General features: G+C 39.6%; 1 protein-coding gene across 1 annotated transcript in view; it reads right to left on the bottom strand.

Moving 5' to 3' along the window:
- The window catches only part of FREM1 (FRAS1 related extracellular matrix 1), a 159,787-nt gene extending 135,036 nt beyond the window's left edge, over nt 1-24,751 (bottom strand). The window contains exons 1-6 of the mRNA XM_065878900.1: nt 24,512-24,751; nt 19,609-19,703; nt 16,566-16,867; nt 14,767-14,963; nt 10,114-10,437; nt 9,607-9,715 (exon numbers count right to left, since the gene is read on the bottom strand). Of these exons, the coding sequence (XP_065734972.1) occupies nt 9,607-9,715; nt 10,114-10,437; nt 14,767-14,963; nt 16,566-16,867; nt 19,609-19,703; nt 24,512-24,751 (1,267 nt within the window). The remainder of the gene's footprint in view (nt 1-9,606; nt 9,716-10,113; nt 10,438-14,766; nt 14,964-16,565; nt 16,868-19,608; nt 19,704-24,511) is intronic.
- Between the last annotated feature and the right edge of the window lie 1,484 nt (nt 24,752-26,235).

Genomic DNA, 26,235 nt, shown 5'->3' with positions numbered 1-26,235 from the left:
GAAGGGGGGAAGGATTAAATCAGGAGCTTGGGATTAACATACACACACTACTATATATAAGATAGATAACCAACAAGGACCTACTATATAGCACAGGGAACTCTTCTCAATATTATGTGTTAACCTATATGAGAAAAGAACCTGAAAAAGAATGAATATATGTATAACTGAGTCATTTTGCTGTACACCTGAAACTAACACAACACTGTAAATCAACTATACTGCAATAAAGTTTTTTGAAAAAAATAAATGTAAGTAAATAAATAAATAAATAATGAGGATGTGGTAAGACCGCACCACTCTTTTCACATCTTTGGTGCTGGTTCTAATACCTGAGGTTCCCCCAAGGAATGTAGTATTGCTTTTGATTATTTTTTTAGGCAAGTGAAATACCACATGCTTCCTTTGGTCTTTTAGACCATAATAGCCTTTACTGTAAGAGTCTGGGAGCTAAAGTGAGGATTCTACTATCTGCTGAGGGTCGCTATTTAAACTACCACACAGAAACTACAAAATAAACCATGAGTGATAATCAGGGTTCCACTGAGACCACTGAGAGATATCCTGGTTAAAAATCCATTTATCTCCTAAATGCAGGCTCCGTGAACTCCCACTACAATGGCATCCCGTGTCCCCAGGTACCAGTGTTGTTGCAAAGTCACTGTTCAATAATTCCTAGAAGTTTGAGGTAGTTGCCTAGCCTCAGTGCACAGTGTCCATGAAAAATGTCTACAGGTCCCACTGGGGAAGGGGAGTCCCCTTATATGTTTGTGATATTACTGAAGTGTCTTCCTCAAATGTGCCTGCCTCCTTTTCAAAGGGCTCTGTATCAGTCTAGAGATTGAAGGAACAGTAACAGTTCCCTATACCACTGGCTCAATTCAGGCAAAGTCCTACAGTAAACCAGGCCCCTACACATAAGAGAATGAAATTATAACAATATCTCATGTCATATACAAAAATTAACTCAGAATGGATTAAAGACCTAAATGTAAGACTGGAAACCATAAAGCTCCTAGAAGGAAACATAGCAGAACACTCTTTGACATAAATCATAGCAATATTTTTTTGGATCTTTCTCCTAAGGCAACAGATACAAAAGCAAAAATAAACAAATGATATCTAATCAAACGTAAAAGCTTTTGCACAGCAAAGGAAACCATCAACAAAATGGAAAGACAACTTACTGAATATCCAAATATATATAAACAGCTCACATAACTCAACAGCAGAAAACCAAACAATCTGATTTTAAAATGGTCAGAAGGAGGAGCTTCAAGATGGAGGAAGAGTAAAACGTGGAGATCACCTTCCTCCCCACAGATACATCAGAAATACATCTACATGTGGAACAACTCCACAGAACACCTGCTGAACGCGGCAGAAGACCTCGGACCTCCCAAAAGGCAGAAACTCCCCACGTACCTGGGTAGGGAAAAAGGAAAAACAGAGACAAAAGAATAGGGACGGGACCTGCACCAGTGGGAGGGAGCTGTGAAGGAGGAAAGGTTTCCACACACCAGGAAGCTCCTTCGCTGATGGAGACTGTGGGTGGCGGAGGGGGGAAGCTTCCGAGCTGCGGAGAAGAGCACAGCAACAGGGGTGCAGAGGCCAAAGCAGAGAGATTCCCACACAGAGGATCGGTGTCGACCAGCACTCACCAGCCCGAGAGGCTTGTCTGCTCACCCGCCGAGGCGGGTGGGGCTGGGAACTGAGGCTCGGGCTTCAGTCGAATCCCAGGGAAAGGACTGGAGTTGGCGGCGTGAACACAGCCTGAAGGGGGCTAGTGCCCCACAGCTAGCCGGGAGGGAGTCCAGGAGAAAGTCTGAACCTGCTGAAGAGGCAAGAGACTTTTTCTTGCCTCTTTCTTTCCTGGCGTGCGAGGAGAGGGGATTCAGAGCGCCGCTTAAAAGAGCCGCAGAGAGGGGCGCGAGTCGCGGCTAAAAGCGCGGACCCCAGAGACGGGCATGAGACGCTAAGGCTCCTGCTGCCGCCACCGAGAAGCCTGTGTGCCAGCACAGGTCACTCTCCACACCTCCCCTCCTGGGAGCCTCTGCAGCCCGCCACTGCCAGGGTCCTGTGATCCAGGCACAACTTCCCCGGGAAAACACACGGCGCGCTTCCGGGTGGTGCAATGTCACACCGGCCTCTGCTGCCGCAGGCTCGCCCCGCATCCGTACCCCTCCCTCCCCCCCGCCTGAGTGAGCCAGAGCCCCCGAATCAGCAGCTCCTTTAACCCCGTCCTGTCTGAGCGAAGAACAGACGCCCTCAGGCGACCTACACGCAGAGGCGGGGCCAAATCCAAAGCTGAACCCCAGGAGCTGTGCAAACAAAGAAAAGAAAGGGAAATCTCTCCCAGCAGCCTCAGGAGCAGCGGATTAAATCTCCACAGTCAACTTGATGTACGCTGCATCTGTGGAATACCTGAATAGACAATGAATCATCCCAAATTGAGGAGGTGGACTTTGGGAGCAACAATATATATATATTTTTCCCTTTTCCTCTTTTTCTGAGTGTGTATGTGCATGCTTCTGTGTGTGATTTTGTCTGTATAGCTTTGTGTTTACCATTTGTCCTAGGGTTCTGTCAGTCCGTTTTTTTTGTTGTTTTTTTTTTTAGTATAGTTTTTAGTACTTGCTATCATTGGTGGATTTGTTTTTTGGTTTGGTTGCTATCTACCTTCCTTTTTAATACTTAAAAAAATTTTTTTAATAATAACTTTTTATTTTAAAAACTTTATTTCATTTTTTCTTTGTTTCTTTTATTCTCCTCCCTTCTATTCTGAACGTGTGGATGACAGGCTCTTGGTGCTCCAGCCAGGCTTCAGGGCTGTGCCTCAGAGAAGGGAGAGCCAAGTTCAGGATATTGGTCCACAAGAGACCTCCCAGCTCCACATAATATCAAACGGTGAGAATCTCCCAGAGATCTCCATCTCAACGCAAAGACCCAGCTCCACTCAACGACCAGCAACCTACAGTGCTGGACACCCTATGCCCAACAACTAGCAAGACAGGAACACAACACGCCCCATTAGCAGAGAGGCTGCCTAAAATCATAAAAAGGCCACAGACACCCCAAAACAAACCACCAGATGAGGACCTGCCCACCAGAAACACAAGATCCAGCCTCATCCACCAGAACACAGGCACTAGTCCCCTCCACCAGGAAGCCTACACAACCCACTAAACCAACATTAGCTACTGTGGGCAGACACCAAAAACAACGGGAACTACGAACCTGCAGCCTGCAAAAAGGAGACCCCAAACACAGTAAGTTAAGCAAAATGAGAAGACAGAGAAACACACAGCAGATGAAGGAACAAAGTAAAAACCCACCAGACCAAACAAATGAAGAGGAAATAGGCAGTCTACCTGAAAAAGAATTCATCATAATGATAGTAAAGATATCCAAATTCGTGGAAATAGAATGGAGAAAATACAAGAAACGTTTAACAAGGACCTAGAAGAACTAAAGAGCAAACAAACGGTGATGAACAACACAATAAATGAAATTAAAAATTCTCTAGAAGGGATCAATAGCAGAATAACTGAGGCGGAAGAACGGATACGTGACCTGGAAGATAAAATAGTGGAAATAACTACTGCAGAGCAGAATAAAGAAAAAAGAATGGAAAGAATTGAGGACAGTCTCAAGAGACCTCTGGGACAGCATTAAACACACCAACATTCAGATTATAGGGGTCCCAGAGAAGAAGAGAAAAAGAAAGGGACTGAGAAAATATTTGAAGAGATTATAGTTGAAAACTTCCCTAATATGGGAAAGGAAATAGTCAAGTCCAGGAAGCACGGAGAGTCCCATACATGATAAATCCAAAGAGAAACACACCAAGACTTATACTAATCAAACTATCAAAAATTAAATACAAAGAAAAAATATTAAAAGCAGCAAGGGAAAAACAACAAATAACACACAAGGGAATCCCCATAACATTAACAGCTGATCTTTCAGCAGAAATTCTGCAAGCCAGAAGGGAGTGGCAGGACATATTTAAAGTGATGAAGGGGAAAAACCTAAAACCAAGATTACTCTACCCAACAAGGATCTCTTTACAGACAAGCAAAAGCTAAGAGAATTCAGCACCACCAAACCAGCTTTACAACAAATGCTAAAGGAACCTCTCTAGGCAGGAAACACAAGAGAAGGAAAAGACCTACAATACCAAACCCAAACAATTAAGAAAATTGTAATAGGAACATACATATCGATAATTACCTTAAATGTAAATGGATTAAATGCTCCAACTAAAGACACTGACTGGCTGAATGGATACACAAACGAGACCCATATATATGCTATCTAGAAAACACCCACTTCAGACCTAGGGACACATACAGACTGAAAGTAAGGGGATGGAAAATGATATTCCATGCAAATGGATATCAAAAGCTGGAGTAGCAATTCTCATATCAGACAAAATAGACTTTAAAACAACGACTATTACAAGAAGTAAAGAAGGACACTACATAATGATCAAGGGATCAATCCAAGAAGAAGAAATAACAATTGTAAATATTGATGCACCCAACACAGGAGCACCTCAATACATAAGGCAAATACAGCTAAAAAAGGGGAAATGGACAGTAACACAATCATAGTAGGGTATTTTAACTGCCCACTTTCAGCAATGGATTGATCATCCAAAATGAAAATTAACAAGGAAACACAAGCTTTAAATGATACATTAAACAAGATGGACTTAGTTGATATTTACAGGACATTCCATTCCAAAACAACAGAATACACTTTCTTCTCAAGTGCTCATGGAACACTCCCCAGGATAGATCATATCTTGGGTCACAAATCAAGCCTTGGTAAATTTAAGAAAACTGAAATGAGACTAGATATCAATTATAGGAAAAAATCTGTAAAAAATACAAACACATGGAGGCTAAACAATACACTGCTTAATAACAAAGACATCACTGAAGAAATCAAAGAGGAAATCAAAAAACACCTAGAAACTAATGACAATGAAAACACGATGAAACAAAACCTATGGGATGCAGCAAAACTAGTTCTAACAGGGAAGATTATAGCAATACAATCCTACCTTAAGAAACAAGAGACATCTCAAATAAACAATCTAAACTTACACTTATACCAACTAGAGAAAGAAGAACAAAAAACCCCAAAGTTAGCAGAAGGAAAGAAATCATAAAGATCAGATCAGAAATAAATGAAAAAGAAATGAAGTAATCGAGAGCAAAGATCAATAAAACTAAAAGCAGGTTCTTTGAGAAGGTAAACAATATTGATAACCCGTTAGCCAGACTCATCAAGAAAAAAAGGGAGAAGACTCAAAATCAACAAATTAGAAATGAAAAAGGAGAAGTAACAACTGACACTGCAGAAATACAAAGGATCATGAGAGATTACTCCAAGCAACTATATGCCAATAAAATGGACAACCTGGAAAAAATGGACAAATTCTTAGACGTGTACAACCTTCAGAGACTGAACCAGGAAGAAACAGAAAATATAAACAGACCAATCACAAGTGCTGAAATTGAAACTGTGATTAAAAATCTTCCAACAAACAAAGCCCAGGACCAGATGGCTTCAAAGGTGAATTCTATCAAATATTTAAAGAAGAGCTAACACCTATCCTTCTCAAACTCTTCCAAAATATAGCAGAGGGAGGAACACTCCCAAACTCATTCTACGAGGCCACCATCACCCTGATACCAAAACCAGACAAAGATGTCACAAAGAAAGAAAACTACAGGCCAATATCACTGATGAACATAGATGCAAAAATCCTCAACAAAATACTAACAAATAGAATCCAATAGCACATTAAAAGGATCATACACGATGATCAACTGGGGTTTATCCCAGGAATGCAAGGATTCTTAAATATACCCCTATCAATCAATGTGATACACCATACTAGCAAATTGACAGAGAAAAACCATCTAATCATCTCAATAGATGCAGAGAAAGCTTTCGACAAAATTCAACACCCATTTATGGTAAAAACCCTGCAGAAACTAGGAATAGAGGGAACTTACCTCAACATAATAAAGGCCATATATGACAAACCCACAGGCAACATCATCCTCAATGGTGAAAAACTGAAATCATTTCCACTAAGATCAGGAACAAGACAAGGTTGCCCACTCTCACCACTCTTATTCAACATAGTTTTGGAAGTCTTAGCCACAGCAATCAGAGAAGAAAAAGGAATCCAAATCGGAAAAGAAGAAGTTAAGCTCTCACTGCAGATGACATGATACTATACATAGAGAATCATAAAGATGCTACCAGAAGACTACTAATGCTAATCAATGAATTTGGTAAAGTAGCAGGATACAAAATCAATGCACAGAAATCTCTTGCATTCTTATACACTAATGATGAAAAATCTGAAAGTGAAATTAAGAAAATACTCCCATTTACCATTGCAACAAAAAGAATAAAATATCTAGGAATGAACCTACCTAAGGAGACAACAGACCTGTATGCAGAAAAGTATAAGACACTGATGAAAGAAATTAAACATGATACCAACAGATGGAGAGATATACCATGTTCTTAGATTGGAAGAATCAACATTGTGAAAATGACTGTATTACCCAAAGCAATCTACAGATGCAATGCAATCCCTATCAAACTACCACTGGCATTTTTCACAGAACTAGAACAAAAAATTTCACAATTTGTATGGAAACAAAAAAGACCCCGAATAGCCAAAGCAATCTTGAGAAAGAAAAACAGAGCTGGAGGAATCAGTCTTCCTGACTTCAGACTATACTACAAACCTACCCTAATCAAGACAGTATGGTACTGGCACAAAAACAGAAATATACATCAATGGAACAGGATAGAAAGCCCAGAGGTAAATCCACGTACATATGGTCACCTTGTCTTTGATAAAAGAGGCAAGAATATACAGTGGAGAAAAGACAGCCTCTTCAATAAGTGGTGCTGGGAAAACTGGACAGCTACATGTAAAAGAATGAAATTAGAACACTCGCTAACACCATACACAAAAATAAGCTCAAAATGGATTAAAGACCTAAATGTAAGGCCAGACAATATGAAACTCTTAGAGGAAAACATAGGCAGAACACTCTATGACATAAATCACAGCAAGATCCTTTTTGACCCACCTCCTAGAGAAATGGAAATAAAAACAAAAATAAACAAATGGGACCTATTGAAACTTAAAACCTTTCCACAGCAAAGGAAACCATAAAAAAGATGAAAAGACAGTCCTCAGAATGGGAGAAAATATTTGCCAATGAAGCAACTGACAAAGGATTAATCTCCAAAATTTACAAGCAGCTCATGCAGCTCAATATCACAAAAACAAACAACCCAATCCAAAAATGGGCAGAAGACCTAAATAGACATTTTTCCAAGGAAGATATACAGATTGCCAACAAACACAGGAAAGAATGCTCAACATCATTAATCATTAGAGAAATGCAAATCAAAACTACAATGAGATATCATCTCACACCAGTCAGAATGGCCATCATCCAAAAATCTACAAACAATAAATGGTGGAGAGGGTGTGGAGAAAAGGGAACCCTCCTGCACTCTTGGTGGGAATGTAAATTGATACAGCCACTATGGACAACAGTATGGAGGTTCCTTAAAAAACTAAAAACAGAACTACCATACGACCCAGCAATCCCACTACTGGGCATATACCCTGAGAAAACCATAATTCAAAAAGAGTCATGTACCACAATGTTCATTGCAGCTCTATTTACAATAGCCAGGACATGGAAGCAACCTATGTGTCCATCCACAGATGAATGGATAAAGAATATGTGGCACATATATACAATGGAATATTACTCAGCCATCGTACAGAGTGAAGTAAGTCAGAAAGAGAAAAACAAATACCATATGCTAACACATATATATTGAATCTAAAAAAAAAAAAAGCATGAAGAACCTAGGGGCAAGACAGGAATAAAGAGGCAGACCTACTAGAGAATGGACTTGAGGATATGGGGTGGGGGAAGGGTAAGCTGGGAGAAAGTGAGAGAGTGGCATGGACATATGTACACTACCAAATGTAAAATAGATAGCTAGTGGGAAGCAGCCACATAGCACAGGGAAATCAGCTCGCTGCTTTGTGACCACCTAGAGGGGTGGGATTGGGAGGGAGGGAGATGCAAGAGGGAAGAGATATGGGGATATATGCATATGTATAACTGATTCACTTTGTTATAAAGCTGAAACTAACACAGTATTGTAAAGCAATTATATTCCAATAAAGATGTTTAAAAAAAAATGGTCAGAAGACCTGAATTAACATTTTTCCCAAGAAGACATACAGATGGCAATCAGGCACATGAAAAGATGCTCAACATTGCTAGTCATCAGAGAAATGCATATCAAAACCCCAATGATATATCACTTCACACCTGTCAGAATGACTATCATTCAAAAACAATGCAAATAACAAATGTTGGCAAGGATGTGGCGAAAAGAGAACACTCTGTGGGAATGTAAATTGGTGTGGCCACCGAGGAAAACACTACGGAGGTTTCTCAAAACACTAAAAAATAAAACTGCCATGTGACCCAGCAAACACACTACTTGGGTATACCTGAATAAAACAAAAATGCTAATTGGAAAAGATACATGTGCCCCAATGTTCATAGCAACATTATTTACAATAGCCACTATATGAAAGCAACCCAAGTGTCCATTAACAGATGAATGGGTAAAGAAGATGTGGTTTATGTATACAATGGAATATTACTCAGCCATAATAAAGAATGAGATTCTGACATTTGCCACAAGTGGATGGACTTAGAGCATATTGTGCTTAGTGAAATAAGTCACAGGGAGACAAATACTCAATGTTATCACTTATATGTGGAGTCTAAAAAATAAATGAATATGAAAAAACAGAAACAGACTCACAGATATATAGAACTATGGGTTACCAGTGGGGAAAGGGAAGCAGGGAGGGGCAAGATAGGGAGAGGGGATTAAGAGGTACAAACTACTATGTGTAAAATAAATAAGGTACAAGAATATATTGTACAGCCTAGGGAATACAGCCAATACTTTATAATAACTTTAAATGGAGTATAATATATAAAAATATTGAATCACTATGCTGTGCACCTGAAACTAATATAAAATTGTAAGTCAGTTACACAATTTAAAAAAATAAAACGAAGCAATTTAAACTCTTATTTATGCATTTTCATTTCCATGCAACCCAACTTAACAATAAGACAATGGATTACAGTCTACGCCTTCCTTCGATGCTTCTGAACAATTTTGAGTTGGAGACCTTTTCTCTCCCAGTCCAGCTATGCTCAATATCACAAATCGTCACTTTTTTGCCTCAATCAGTGGAAAGGGATCTTTGGCTTATCTCCTCTAAAGGAAAGAACTCAGTTTCAGGACACAAGAATCCTGGATTTAAATTTCTCACCCTGACAGCAAGAAAAACAAAACCAAAAAAATAACTATCTGATACCCTTAACCTGTCTGATTTCAGTTGCCTCATGTGTAAAATGGGAATAAAGCTACCTTTTTTTCCTGACCCATATACTTTCTTGCCTTCCCTTCAAGGCTATGTTGCTTGACTCCTATATTGCACTCTACCTGTGTTCCAGGACACTCTTGGGGCATTTGTGTCTGCTGTTCTGATGGAGATGTGGACAGTAATAGGTGCACTCCTTTCAAAGAAGAAGTCATATACTTCCAACTCCACCTGTAAACAAACAATTGCATATGAACCACACATTGACCATTTATAATATAAAATACCATTATTTCTGGGCTATACACCACGGATGGAGGCAAAACTGATTCAGGTTTCTGCTGTTGCCTGATCTCATTTTTGACAACCTAATCTCACTTTTTCAGGCTGTAGGTCTTGTTCCTTAGTTTATCAATGTTTTTAACTTTTCCTCTCTGTGAAAGAAGTTCTTAACCCACAATAAGCAAATATGCTAGACATGTTTCCCTGCATTTGCTCAGAAGACTATGTCAGTCCAGCATCAGACTACTAGAGCCTCTCTCAAAGCAGTGGTTCTCCACTGGCGGAGCCTCTTCAATGACTCTATGAATACCAAATAGGCTAGCAGCTTTGTCTCTCTTCCTTCTTACCTCATAATGTCTCCTCTCAGAATGGCTGCTGTTTGGTGGCTGATAGGCAATTTGCATGTCACTTAGGTCTTTCCAGCTGAAGGAGGACACCGGTCTGGTGTGATCCCACAGGTGAGTCACATAGCCTTGGAGCGGGGCTTTAGTAATGTTGAACACCAGCAAGGGTTTGGGGGTCTCATCCTCTTCACAGTCCAGAACTGATGTAGTCAAAGAGGTCAGGATGAACTGATCCACTTCCAGAATAAACATGGCCATGAATGCAGCCCTTGGAATCTGATTAGGGATGCCAGCTCTGATATAGACGGGTAACCACACACTCTCTGACTTTTGAAGGAGAAAGAAAAGATGAAGGGGGAAACAATATAAATGATGTTATAAAATCAGGGTGAATAGTATGATATTTAACACAAATTTCCTTCACGCCAGCCTAAATATGTGTCTTTTACTGGTGGAGCACACAGAGAACTAATGCTGGGCTCATACCTTAGGAATCTCAGTGGCCAGAGGCAGAAGAATAATGGTATCTGTGCTGGGATCAGTCTCTAGTCCCTGTTTGCGGCAGGAAGGAATATACGAGTGCTCTCTTGTGGAGCAAATGGGACAGAGGGTTGGTCTAGGGTCATCCTGGACCCTGACCTTTAGGGTGCCTCTGTGAGAAATCAAAGAATCTGAGCAGAAAGAACCTGGAAGTGGAAATCATATCCTAGGAGTGTCAGGAGGAACTGCAATTGACCAATAAGGCTAGAAATGTACTCTCCCAAGATGAGAGGCCTTCGCAGTGGGGGATCTCCAGAGGAACCATGAAATTGCCCAGAGACTAAGAAGCAGCTTGAAACATCTGCCAGACTCAGAGAGCATGAAGTCATATTCCATCAGTGCCTGATCCAATAAGACCTCTCTCTCCAAACTTCTCCAAACCACCCACCCCCCAGCCTGGAAATTCAGAAACTAGTCAGCAAGGCTCAAAGAAAGAGAAAAACAGAAGAAGACAATCCCACCCCCTTCTCACTGCATGATTTATAAAGACAAAGGAGTGATGCTGAGACAGCATAGAGTTTACACTACTTAGTCTGTACGAGCCATTGAAAAACATTTGAAGATTTACAATTTAAACAAGAATGGGGAAATTACAGTATGAAAGGACTGGTGCCGAACAATAAGACCTATTAAACCTAGAGTTAAGCCTAAATAAATGTTATCTGAAACATACTAACAAAATGGATACAAATGTCAAAAGAGTGTACTTGAAATAAAAGATGATGCAAGCAATCATAAGGTATAAAAATGATAAACTGGAACTAAAGTTGCAGATTATATTAACCAAGTCTGCTGGTGAGTAATTGCAGTGAGAAAGGATAAATAGGATCAATCCTCATAATATATAGGAAGGAGGCAAAAGACTTCATTTTTTACTTTAAATGTTAAAAATATAGGTTAAAGAATTTTTTAAATTTAGAAATAAATTTTAAAGTGGGATAAAGATTTTTCAAATAAGTAAAGATAAAGTCTGAGAAAATATAAACTAGAGTGCAAGATAATTTCTTTTAACTAGCAAGAAAGCAGAAAACAAGATGATAGGAAAAAACCCACAGATATCCATTATTACAGAAATATAGCCTATATTCTCTTGTTCAAGACAAATATTCTGAAATTTAAATATCCAATTATATCTGCCTTACCAGAAAGGCACTTAAAATTATATACAAAGATTAAAAGTAAAAGGATGATCCTAACTTATCATGTAAAGTTTGCAGTTGTAACCTTAAGAATTTCAAAGAGAGATGAATTCAAGGCAAGAAATATTAAAAAGGACAGTGTGGGCAGTTGACAGTGATAAAATGTACAAGACAAAGATTCTTATAAGCATCACTATATTTAATACTATTCTGGCCAAACCAGTGGAGAAAAGAGTAGAAAAAAGAGGAATAATTATTGAAAAAGAAAGGAAAAAATTATCATCATTAGTGAAAGATGTAATTATGGTCTTTAAATGCCCAAAGAATTGAAAAAATTTTAGAATACTTGAATTCAAGAAAGAAGCCAGACAAAAGAAGATTAGTCTAAGAAATAGCTCTCCTATCTATCATCGGTAACCAATGAGAAGAAATAGTGGAGGAAAAGAAGACTAGTCATAATAATTTTACAAAAACAAATTGTCTAGGACTGGACTTAAGTGTGCACAACTGACATGAAGAAAACTACAAACTTTACAGAAACATATCAAATATCATTTGTCTCGATGAAGTTAGATAACTTTTGTCTGGATGAGACAACTCAATATGGAAATGTTCCAATATTCCAATTCTTCCCAAAATAATTTATAGTTTTAATCCAATCCTGATAAAAAATATTTAGGGGCTTTTTAAAAAAACTAACATAAATATTTAATTACTTGCCTAGAAATAAGAATAGGTGAGAATGGATAAGAAAATTTTGAAGAGGAAGGACTCATGGCTATGAGGAAGGACTTGCCTGTAAAATGTTAAAGTCTATTATATAGACCTTTTATATTTAGAATAATATGGTACTGGCACAAGAATAGGTAGGCAAATCTAAGGAACAAAAGAGCTAGCCTTGAAATAGACACATAATATCTTTCTATACAACAGAAGACTCATCTAAAAACATGTCCATTATTCAACAAATAGTGTTGAAAATTTTGGCTACTTGGAAAAAACTGTTCTGTGTTTCACAATATGATAAAATTCATTTCAGGCAGAATAAAAAGGCAAATATAAACAGGAAAATGTTTTTAAATCTATAAGAAATTACGGGTGAACAGTCATTTAGTCACTTGATGAGGAAGGACTATACCAGCATAAAAATTAAAAAATAGCAAGATACAAAACTTCAAATATAGTATAAATTCAGTTCCATAAACTAACTCTGGTGTGCAAGCCTCCCCACTCACTCTGTGTGTGTGTTTGTGTATGTGTGTGTAAGGGTGTATATATATAAAAATGGTGGAAATACCCCTAGTTTTGTTTTCTTATTTTTCTTTCTGTGCTTTTAAAAAAAAATCCTCTGCTGTTGAGCATATTACTTTTATATCTGTTTGTGACATGCCAAATTGACTATGGAATAGGTTAATTCTAAATAATACAGGAAGGTCATTTTAAAGGGGAAACTCCTAATAAAACTGATCTGAAAACATAAAACCCTTTATCAATATACAGAGGAAAAAGAAGAAAAATCAATTAGGAAGAAAAATGGCTCTAATTTTTTTTTACAGATACAAAAAAGCATTAAAAGGGAAAGGAGTTTGACCTCAAAACAAACAGAAGACACATACTAGTCGTTAAGAGACGTAGAGTTTAGTCTTGACTCAGCCAGGCATGTATAGTCAAGGTTCGCGAGGTTCACAATTTCTCTGGCTACCACTATAAAACAAGGGGCTTGGGCTAAGCCAATTATTTCCAAACCTGGCTGATGATCAGTTTTTTCACTAGCAAAATATGTATAGAGGTTATTACGTGTCCAACTTTGTGCCAAGTGCTTTGTAAGCATTATCTCATTTAATCCTCTCAATAAGAAGTAAGTACTACCATGCCCATTTTAAGATTTTTAAAATGAGGCATAAAGTACAAAGTCACACAGCTAGTTAACATTTGAACCCAGGCAACCTGGGCCCAAAGTCATGCTCTTAACTGTTAATGTTAGACTCAAATCTATTCTTTCAAAGCTCCCCAAGTGATTTACCTGATCAGTTTGACCAGACTACCTCACGGTTTTTCCAAATCTCAATTATAAAATTCTATAATCCTGTTTTACTCATTTCCTTATCATTCTGTGTTTTATTAATTCCTGTGGTAATAATGTTCAATATTTGACTGGGTCTGTTAGGAGAAATCCTAGTGAGAAGTCAGCCTGTGAAAGACGGAGGTCTTCCACAAATGTCATCTCAGATCATCTTAAATCAGCACAAAATCTGAGCTGTTTCAGCAGGTACATAATCACCCCAGCTTCCCAAATAAACAAGTTACAGCATACATGAATTAAGAGAACAGCATGTCAAATCTCTTATATAGGCTGATTTCACTTTCTGTCATCGTTTCCATGGGAAGAGATCAAAGGAAAGAAAGGGCAGGAGAATGTAAAAGAGATTGGAAGATGCAGGAAGCCCTTGGGGGGCTGTCTCCTTGACAACCCGGTCCTCCAACTCAAAGTCTGAAAGAGTGAAAATGATATCATCTGCTACAGCCATAAAAGTAGGACTGAGCTCCCCCTCTCTCCCAGATTCCTGTGGCCTTGCAGAGTGGGTGGGTGGACCCTCTGATTTCCTCTAACAGATGAAAGGAGGTTCTAATAAAGGAGTAAATGAAGCATCAAAGAGTAGGAGTTACAAACGCAGAAATGGGAATCTGAAGAATACTGAAGGGAACGGGAGAAGAAAGTTAACATGTAACCTGACCCAGGTCCTTTCTAAGCTGCTTCAGTGATGATAGAGCTACAAGAGAGCCAGAGAAGGGAAACTATGTACTGATATTATATACAAAAGCTACTGTTTCAAGCACGTACTGGCAGAACAAGTCTGCAGTTCGCTGAGCTGTTCTACCCACAACCATACAGGAACCAGCACGAGCGCCCCCGTGGAACTGACTTTCTTGCTGTGGATCAGCTGGGGACACAGACACATAACCCCACAGACTCTACCTTGTATATGATTTTACTCCTGCTATCTGTGAGGTCCAGTCGAATGGGGATGTAATCAATGTGCGGAGAAGGGGGACTCAGATGTTGATATCGAAGCCCCGACAGCAAGAACTCCTCACAGCTCACTTTGAGACTTCCTATTTTCTTCAGTCCCAGGGGACATCTGCCACCAGGACACTTCAGTTCTGTTCCCAGTTCTAGAATGTACAGCAGTGAATTAAGAGAGTCACTTGTACATTAATGGTTCTAAAATTTAAAAACCCATCCTCCCTCCCATGGGTACTCATTCCCTCTCACTGCCCAAAGACTACTCACATGTACCCTCCAATCATTCACTGAGTAGGTTGTCATTTTCTTGAAAACCTGTCATTGCCTTTACTGAAAAGAACAGTTGACCAATTATCCAATCAGGTTCTTAACCACCAAAAGTGACCAAGAGAAAAAATATATAAAATGCATTTTCTGGTGCTGGACCATCTTTGACTAATAGGCTCATTGTAGGCCTTCCACTGTCCTGCTCTGGTCTTCCTTTACAGCATCCACTTCCATGGTACCATCATGCCATCTCTGCTAGAATATTCTACTCACTGAAATTCACTCCCCTTCGTGCTTGTCACACACTCAAATCCTGAAAACCTTTTCAGGTCGACTTAATCTTTCTACTAAACCTTTCTTCAAATATTCATTGACCACCTGAGCCAACCTGCTGTCTCCCACTGAAAACCACAGTCATCTCTCCAATACATAGTCTTTTGTCTCTCTCCAACTGCATTTTTCACTCCTGCACAGTATATGATACTCACAGGCCACTTATTTTTCTAGTGGCCTTTTGCACATTTCCCTGATGTACAAAATGGGTATCCTACTTCCTACCCTGTGAAGGCTGTGAAGACCAAATGAGATAACTTATTGTACATGCTTTCAGCTATAAATTTCTGTCCAAATTCAAGGTATTACTGTGATCATGATTTTCCCTTATATTTTTTGCTCTTCCCACAGTGCCTAGAACACTATTATGCATCTAGGAGGTGCCCAAAATGTGATAATTAAATGAATAACAGAAAGAACGTTATCCATTAACTTTTCCTGATTTAAACCATGGCTGCTGCCCACCAGCTCTACCTCAAACCTGCTCCAAGTCTAGTAATACTTAGTAAATTCACCAGCTACTTTTGCTACCACTGCCATTGCTACCTACTATTTTTTTTTGTTTTTTTTTTTTTTTGCGGTACGCGGGCCTCTTACTGTTGTGGCCTCTCCCGTTGCGGAGCACAGACTCCGGACGCGCAGGCTCGGCGGCCATGACTTACGGGCCCAGCCGCTCCGCGGCATGTGGATCCTCCCGGACCGGGGCACGAACCTGTGTCCGCTGGATCGGCAGGCGGACTGTCAACCACTGCGCCACCAGGGAAGCCCTGCTACCTACTATTAATAATAACAGCTGACAGTTACTGAGCACTTGCTATGAGCCAGATACTGTGTTAAGCACTTCGTGTGTGTGTGTGTGATCTCATTCACTCCCATCTTTATACAATCCTATGGAACAGCCACTATCCTTGTCTGTTTTACAGAGACTTAGGTTAAATAATTCGCCTAAAAGCACACAGGGAATAAATAGCAGAGGCAGTTTTCAAGCCCGGGTTTTTCCAATTCCAAAGTCTACACTCTTAACCACTAACTTACATTTTTCAACCAGCTACAAATTATATTAAGTAAAAATCTTTGTCATGGTAGAAGATGACCATTTACAGATCTGTCAGCTTTAGTAACATCCAGATAAGTATTAAAACATATCATACGAGACTCAGGGAAAAAACTGTGTGGCTGATCTCCACGAGGTTCTTCCGGCCAGGGCTCCACCACAACCAGCTGGCCATGAGCTGGCAGCCGAGTTCCCACAGGGTCCAGCCTGACTGTACACTCCAGACTAGCCGTCCTCTCATAATCAAACCTGAGCAGGTTTTTATCAATGGCTCGGGACAGGCCATAGAATTCAGACACCTCCAGTACATTGTCACTCATATGGATGATGTTACAGTCTGGTTCCAGGAGATAGACCCGCAGGATAAAGGTTTCCGTGAAGGTGTCTGTCTCAGTCAATCTGTGGACAGAACAGAGCAAAGGCAATATTATTGGTGCCCAGGTACTTCCGATATTGTGTACTAACTTGGCTGGAAGCTTAAAGATTGGCTTTCACACAATCAGTGTATCAGGTAGAGTGTGGATTTTATTTTACACTCTACTCCCAACCTCTCTCTTCTTTTCCCTTCTTCTCCTTACCTTGGTGACAACTCCTTTTTCTGTTACTTCCCTTTCCAATGACCCTTCTTTTAACACCTTCTCTCATATCCATCATTGATACTGGTACTTAATGACTGCTATGAGCTCAGAGTCCCTTCTCTAGCATGTGTGCAACTTAAGAATATCCAGCATGTATAATTTATGGATTGACTTTTAATTCAGGAGTGAGGGGGTGAGGGGTTTCTGAAGCATCAAGGCCTTTTTGCCCTTCAGAAATGCCACTACATGAATAGTAATTTACAGTCTAGTTGGGGTGCTCTGCTCAGCGCCTGGCATATAAAGGGTATTCAGTGATGGTATTACCTCTATTCCTTTCATTCCCTTAATGACTATGTTTTCTGGATACTTACAGAGACTAGCAGATATGGGTTGTCACTCTTTACTGAAGGGAGAAAATTAATGGGTAATGGGTATGTATCAATAATGCAGCTCCTAACTGATGTGCATTCACGATGGCCCGGTCAGATACTAAACTCTTTATGAAGAGTATATCATTCAGTCTTCACAGGAATCTATCATAAGTGTTATTAATCCCATTTTACAGATAAGGAAACAGGCACAGGGAGGTCAAGTAGCTTGCCAAAAGGGCTAGAGACAAGGTAAGAGGGTAATAAACATGCTCTCTGGTTTTCTGCCTCCAACTCCTCTGAATATTCTATTCTAAATCCTCAAGACCAGGGAACTTGACAGGTCCTCTAACTCTGCCCTTCATGTGTGCTCCTCTACCCTCCCCATCCCTCAGAAACTCAAGGAAGAAAGAAGTAGGAACAGCTAGAATTCATTAGCTTTTCCAGCCCTTCCCAGCAAGCTCTTTGAAGCTAATTTGTTTTTTAACTTTAAAGTCTTAGGAAAATCAAACAGCCTTGTATGCTGATTGCATCGCTTCCTAAGGAACCCTTTGGTGCCATCGCATTTCCTGAGCACAGCATTTGGTGCACCCCTCTCTTTCGGCACCTTTCATTCTGAATCACAGTTAGCGACCCATCTTTTGCATGAGACCATGAGAACCAGTCTATGTCTCCTCATGTTTTTGTTTCCTAAGTCTAGCATGGGCCTAACCTATAGCAGATGATCATAAGTGTTTATAGGATGATTCACTGTGCTACAAAACTCTAAACTCATATTAGTCTAGTACTTAAGGGAAATTCATGCTGCCGTATTTTAGCCAAATACTCTTAAAAGCAACAAAAACCAAGTAAAAAACTATATAAGGCCTACTCCACCTACACTGAATTCTCAGTTGCTTCTATAAAGTGAGCAATACCATAACCATGAGCTTATATTTTTTTAAACATCTTTATTGGAGTATAATTGCTTTGCAATGGTGTGTTAGTTTCTGCTGTATAACAAAGTGAATCAGCTATACGTTTACATATATCCCCATATCCCCTCCCTCTTGAGTCTCCCTCCCACCCTCCCTACCCCACCCCTCTAGGTGGTCACAAAGCACCAAGCTGATCTCCCTGTGCTATGTAATTTTAAATTAACTTTTTATTTAGATATAATTCACAGACCCTAAAATTTACCTTTTTAAAGTTTATAATTCAGTGGTTTCTAGTATATTCATAAGGTTATGCAACCATCATGCTCCCTAATTCCAGAACATTTTTATGACCCCCCCACCATAAAAATCCACACCCATGAGCATTCACTCCCCATTCACCCCTTCCTCAACAGCTGGCAACCACTAATCCACTTTGTCTTTATGGATTTGCCTTTTCTAGGCATATCATATAAATGAAATTACACAATATGTGACCTTTTGTGTCAGACTTCTTTCACTTAGCATAATGTTTTCAAGGTTCATCCATGTTGTAGCATGCATCAGTACTTCATTCCTTTTTATGGCTGAATAATATTCCATTGTATGGATATACCACATCATGTTTACACATGCATCAGATTGTTTCAACTTTTTGGCATTTATGAAACATGCTGCAGTGAACATTTGTGTATAAATTTTTGTGTAAACATATCTTTTATTTCTCTTATGTATATATGTATATTTAGGAGTAGAACTGCTGGGTCATATGGTCACTTTGTCCAACTCTATAATTGATTTTTTGAACCTTTTTAAAATATAATATGTTGAAAAATAGAAGATATTTTTCTAATAATAAGCAGTTGATAATCAAAAAGAAGATTCTAATAAATAAGCAGTTGATAATCAAAAAGAAGAATTTCATTCACTTTTGGAATATATTTTCCTCCTAATTCTCATTAAAAATTTGTAGTTTATAATCTCCATTTTTTATCATAAGTGGGGAATTAAATGACCAGAGATACCCATACAAGAACTCTAAAGGGAAACAGGAGAGGGCTAATAATTTGCCACAGAAATGCCCCAAGGAAGATGATATAAATAAAAGTAACTGAAAGGTTGCTACAATTCTTGCCTCACCCACTCAGGTCTCCAGTTCCTACTGCAAATTACTTGTATGAAATCTAGTAACTCCCATCATAATGATATCTATCCAAAGAAAAAGAAGTACACAGAGTGGTTATCTGCTAAGGAATGAACAATGCTTCTATACTGCTTACCTGTAAAGTCTAAGCTTCACTGTGTCTTCATCAAGAATTGGGCAACCGTTGTGAGTATACTTAACTTCATTGGGAAGGAAATGGCAGTCAAAGACCTAGTTCACATGAAGAAATGGATACACATCTGTGAGAAAACTGGTACATTTTAAAATTTTTCCAGCAGTAAAGTACTGCCTGAAGAAATTATGGTCTCTTAGCATTGTGTGTGTGTGTGTGTGTGTGTGTGTGTGTGTGTGTTTTAACCATCACCACCTCGACCCACCCCCATGCCTATGACCATCCTGCTTATATAGCTGTGTTTTGCTTTGAGAATATCTAAATTATGAAAATCCAAGCAGATCAGGCAGATAAATTAAGCAGTGATTATCTCTAAATAACTATCTTTTTCCAGTGTATAGTACATTTAAAATATGGTTCCATTTTTCAAAATGTTATTTACCAACACCATAGCAACTGAGTCAGAGAGGTCTACCTCTGTGTATGTAGAAACAGGCATGCATTACCCCATATACAAACACGCTGTATTAGCTCTGTATTTTTTTCTTCTCCTTTTATTGCTTTCCTTTCAGAATAGTGTTTTTATATTTAAAAATGAAGCCACTTACTACAGACACTATTGTGGTCGATCAGAGCCAAACACGACCCACAGATATTTCTCATTTACTTGCAAAAGACTGCTTTTATTAGTAATGTAATAGCAGAAATGACTGATGAGACAAATAACAATGTCAAGGCAATTTTCTCTATTCAAACAAAATTATAATTAACTGTATCACCTCACTCAGAACTACTAAGGATTGCTAATTGTTATATTCTGGGAGTCATAGTTTTTAAAAGAAGAGTTTTCTCTTCCATTCACACCATGACTCTCATTATGCCCAATCTGACTTGGTAGAGTTCTAAGAAATACCCTCGAGGTATTCACATATCATCATTGTTGAGTTCATGCTATTTAGCCTGTACCTTGTTACAGCCTCAAACATTTACAAACAACATAATCCTCCCTGAGAAGACTTTCTCACTAATACAAATGATCGTTTCCTACAGACATCTTTGGTTCCTCTTTTTAATTGACAACAAGGAAGGAGATAAAGGAAAGACCTTTCCCATATCATTGACAGATAGTCACTGTAACAAAGAGACAATCTGCTTTGTTAAAAGAAACATCTGTTTTATGTTTCATAGTATGTTTTCCTTTTATAAAAGGCGACAACCATAATTCCATAAATTTACTAACTAAAACAAAGGAGAGCTAAATCCTTTTCTAATTACTGTCTAGCTTTGTTTTTTTCCACTTCAACTGCTTTTCAATTACAATTTATAATTAAATTGTCACACATTCCTAACTCATTACTCACTTTAATGACAGCAAACTGGTTCAAACTAGAGGTATTTTCTTACTTCTGCATTTCCTATTCAAAAGAGTGAGCTCAGTGCTAAACGGGGGTGCTTTTCCACCCAGGAAATTTCTTGCTTTGGGTCAGGGGTGAGAAGTACTGTGAGTGGGTAACTCTTGTCCTAAAACATGAGGAAAACATATTGCCATCAACCTTCTCTAATTGACTATCTCGAGAAGGTTATCGAGACAGAAGGTACTCGTGTGCACCACGTGAAATCCCTTTCCAAATAACCAATAGGAAAATGAACCTGTTGGTCCTATGACAAACTTCAGTAATGGAATGAAAACACTGACTGAACAGATGTTAAACAAAACATTTTCTGTACAACTCACATGAAACGGTTCATTACACAGCAGGGTGCTGTTAATACTGTCATCTCGCTAGGAATGGGCCCAAATAAGCCTGCTTTCAACTTACTAGTAAGCTCTATTAAAGAGTAATGTTTAGGATGTGTGTGTGTGTGTGTGTGTGTGTGTGTGTGTGTGTGCATAGTTGGCTTGGCAATGCTTGGCTGTGTTTAATTTCAAAAACTCCATAAGAAATCAATCCCTGGGGAGAACTGCACCAACCTGAATTTACAGCTACATATTTGCAAAAAAGCAGTTTTCACTTAGGGATTTTGTTTTTGTTGAAATTATCATAATGAAAAAATAGGATCACCAAGTGGTTTGAGAAACAAAGTTTTCCGGACATACAGATTGCACGATAGTACCCAGTTCTCATATTTGACCAAAAGGCAACGAAACTCCACATTTTAATGGACTCCTTTCCACAGAATAACTGTTAGCAGCTATATTTACTTTAGATGATATAAATCTGTTTGAGATGTCAGATGTACCTCTGGATAGACATACACTAAACAGTATCTTTTAATCAGCACATTAGAGGACCCTTTGGGGATGTTTGGAGCCCTGCCCCTTTGCCTTGCAATGCAGACTTCCCTAAATCAGACAGATATGTTGTTTCTGTTCCACATTGTCTTTCTAGTAATGGATTTTTGCCAGAAAATCAGAGAAAGTTTGAAAATGAGACAACTTAGAGATCTATCACAACACTTGATCCTTGTGACCAAATAAATGTTTTACCTAGTTCTAGTCATGTGGATCCCTTTTTGCTCTCCAGTGCCTCAGAGCTGGCCACATAGTGAAGACTATTAAAATATCACTGAAAATGATGATATTTTTCATTACTCTCATAGAAAGTGCTATATGAAGCACTTCAGAAGTCATAGGCTATTTGGGATGGGGAGAGGATATCCCCAGAGGCTGGTTTAAGTAACAGGAGATCTTCCCCAAAATACTTTCTAAGGAGGGAGAATCTGGTGAATAGTAGGCCTTTGGTTTTGCATGCTTGGGGCCAGAGCTTAATACAGCTGGACCATAGATTACCCCAGTGCGCTACAAGGAGGAATTTTTCCTCTCTTCTTATCTCACAAAATATATTCAGCCTTACTTCTAAATAAATGTTGCACACATTTTTTTAATATGTTGATTGGAAGGGTTACCAAATTATCAGTTCATCAGTCTTTATAAGGCATCCACCTTTTTCCATATAGCCCTGGGTCTCTGCTCTATCAGGGATCCCAGACATCTAGGATTCGGGTCCTATTTTGCTGCTCCCCAAAACTCCAAGGATTTGCTTTTGACCCCCGTGCCTGTAGTTAGGGCCTGCTGCTGAGCCTATTCGTGTCACCTACTCATCGCATTTAGTGCATTGGGGCTCCAGACATGAGCTATCCCAGGCGTCTCCTTTATCCCTAACTTATAGGTGCCAATCAAACACACTTTCCAGCATAAGTTATGTTGGGTGAAAGTGGGGAGATGTTGCACTTACCACACAAATGGGAAAACCAGGGTGACCTGGGTCCATGAGCACATACTAACATTTTTTAGATGCCCATCTGAAGCTCATTGACTGACAAAAGAAAAACTCACAGGAAACCGGAGGGAGACATTTAGTCACAGTCACATGAGCCATACTCCCAATGTGAGAGCCTGCCATAGCATTCTGATGTGTTTCAGAATCAGACTATAACTGTAATGGAAGTAAAGGAAATGTCTAGAGATGTCAACTTGAGCTAGCATCTATCTCAGTCTCTTTAGTTCATCTTTATGACATCTAACACCACTTTTGAATAAGCCGATAGAATAGTTTTTTAGCCAAATAGAGAGGAAGAACATTAATGCTCACAGTTCAGCAAACAGAAATGCTGTATTTTGCTAGGAGCAGCAGCCATACCCAGCATTGAATATTCTGAAAACTGTTTGCCTTGAGAAGAAAGTTAAACCACAGTAGGAACAAGTAATAAGACCAGAAGCAATTTTCTATTGTGTATAAAGATAAGCTCTTTAAGCAAATGTATGATAATACAGACTTTCCTAAACCCAATGAATTAGAGGGTAACTCCACCCTACAAAAGGATTGAGCACAGAACACCCTTAAATGACAAGGTCTCCATGGTAGTGATTAAAGGGAAAAAAAAAATTTTATGAAGACATTTTTGAAGAACATTTAAAATGAAGTGTCTTCATGTATCGTTTCCAGATCTCTTCCCTTACTCAAGGGAACGTTCAAGGGATGGTAATAGATTAAAACATCTTCGTGTTTAACTTCTGCTATTCTGCAGTCACAAATGTGTCCTAAAGATGTCCTGAAACCCTGATATCTTAACCAAAGGCACTCTGGCCATGGGTGAGATAATTTGGGGGCAGGAATAGTCCCATAAAGACTGACCATATCACACCACACAGGGGACTGCCCACTCCAACCCGTTTTCATTCTCTCTCCCTCTCGTTTACTTCTCTCTCTCTCTCTCTCTCCCCCTCGCTCTGTTTTTTTCTCTCTCTCCCCTAAGATTCTCATAGAGTGGCCATGCACCTAAAATAAGATGTGATTCCCTTACCATTATGCCTTTTCCTGGCTGATTAGCTGTTTTATAAGGTCAAAGAGCTGGTAATATTTACACAAGATTTCGTCAATAAGAGAAGATAAATTGGAAAGACTTGTCAATTTGGTGCATTACTAATTTTAAAAATGCATCCATCCATATCTGTTCGAACCAGCCTTCCTCCAGAGGGGTTGATATAAATAGGAGTAACTCCTGTTGGTTTCAAGGCTGTAATCCACAGTCACCCAAGAACATTCAAAAAACACGTTTGACCAATCTCAAATCATTACCTCGTACACCTGAAACTAACATTATATGTCATTATACCTCAAAAAAAATTTTTTTAACAGGTTTCACCTTGCATAGAAAAAACAGTGCAGTATTATGCCCGCTAACTGCAACTCCACCGTTTCAAATTTGAACACCTTACAACACTCACCTCTGGTAGCTTGAAGGAAGAGCTTGATCTCTCTCTCTCTCTCTCTCTCCCTCCCTCCCTCCGTCCCTCCCTTTCCCTCCCTCCCTTTCCCTCCCTCCCTCTCTCTCCCCCCCCCAACATTATCACACACTCTCATTCATACACACTACTAAATAGCAAATCTCAGATATGACCTACCTGTGGAGTGAGTTTCCCAACCCTCTGGGTTATTGGTTCATTCATCACAACTTCCACTTTGCAGGCATCTTTCTCTTTGGGGATGGCGAACTTCAGGTCATCCTGAGACAGGAAGGCGGAGCTGCCCTTCATCACCCTGACCCCTCGGTTAACACGGATGAGGGTGGGGCTGGCCCAGCCCGGGAGCAACCTGAGCAGCAGCAGCAGGGCACCGAGCCCACCCCAGCGTAGAGAGCTCATGCCGACAGGGGCCAACTCGTTTCCATCCACCAGTGAAATCCCTTCAACAAAGGAGGGCTTCTGTGCCTTCTCCGGGGCTGTCAGCTCATAGTCCAAGGGGCAGGGCAAGGGGTCCCGACAATGTGCCCCAAGATCTTAACACGTCCCTTTCATTTCAAACTCAGACAAGGAGGTCTTTCAGGCAGTCCCAGAGCTTTTAATAAAACTCGCTGATCACTCCTGACAACGCCCGGCAAGATTAATGTGCCTCCCAAGTGCTTTTTTAATCCTGCAAATGGGACGAGGAGTTGGAGGAAAGTGAGAGAGAAACAAAAAGGTTTATGTGGCTTATTCAAAAGACCCCCACCGACAAAGGAATCTTTCAACCAGCCTGTAATTTCAGCTAAATTAAAAACAAATAAACTAACTTGACCTCCAGGGGCAACTGAAAGGCAATGCAGCCATTTCATTCCCCGGCGGTAACTCCTGCTTCCGGACTCAACGGGTCCCAACCGGGACGTCAGTTGTGTGGTCCGGCAGGAGGCAGCCCGCCTCACAGCCACGGGCAGCGTTTGCTCCTCTGCGTTCAGAGAAAGTTGTTGAACTCTTTGCTTTTGTCTTCTCACTTGATAAATGAGGACTGTAACCTCATTTGTGCAAGAGAGCTGATAGAATTACTTGCCCACTGTTTGAAAACATGATTAATTCTAAATCAGTGCAACCCGCTCAAAAAAAAAAAAAATGGCTTAATAATTTGTCACATGGGCACAATTTTGACTTTGCTGGGCAATGAAGACACCTAAGAAACGCTTGAGTGGAAACTGGAGAAAAGATATTTTTTCTAAGTTATCATTTGGGGTTTTGTTTAGGTATAACAAGGGCCAGGAATCCAGTAACGTAGCTTCAAGATACACAGCTAATGACACGGCAGATGTACATGCATTCATACATCATCTGCAATGCTAATTACATAGAAAGTATAGAATTTGCACAAGTGGATTTTTTTTTTCTATTTTAACCACTTAGAATTTCATGATTATTTCTCTGTGTCCCATAAGAACAGAAATGATTTTATCCAAAGTGCAAGGTATTGAAATATATCTTTAATTCCAAGATATGATTAGGTGAACCAATCATATCCACGATTAGTTATCCATGATAGACCATAATGGTGGTTTATTACGCCCATTGGAAGGTCTTGCATTTTCATGATTTTAATGATTTCTGCACACGGATGCTGAAATGTTTGTCAGAAGGTGTAGACAGAAATGCCACTATTGCCCACCTCTAATATATTAAGGGAAGGCTCATTCTCTTGTCCCTGTTTGAAACCTTTCACTTTTGAGACAGTGCATGACATGTCACCTAACACCTGGGGGCGGGCGGGTGCACACTTCACAGAGCAGCCTGTTTTTTATGGTGTCGGTCCCCAAATAAAACAGTCCCATCCTCCCACTGACCATGTTGCCCACGCTCAGGCTGAATTAGGTTGGCTTGTTTGGGCA

Source organism: Phocoena phocoena, chromosome 6 (assembly GCF_963924675.1).
Source record: "Phocoena phocoena chromosome 6, mPhoPho1.1, whole genome shotgun sequence".
Classification (NCBI taxonomy): Eukaryota; Metazoa; Chordata; class Mammalia; order Artiodactyla; family Phocoenidae; genus Phocoena; species Phocoena phocoena.
The sequence above is the reverse complement of the archived record's forward strand: the minus strand, read 5'-3'. Positions and strand labels throughout refer to the sequence as shown.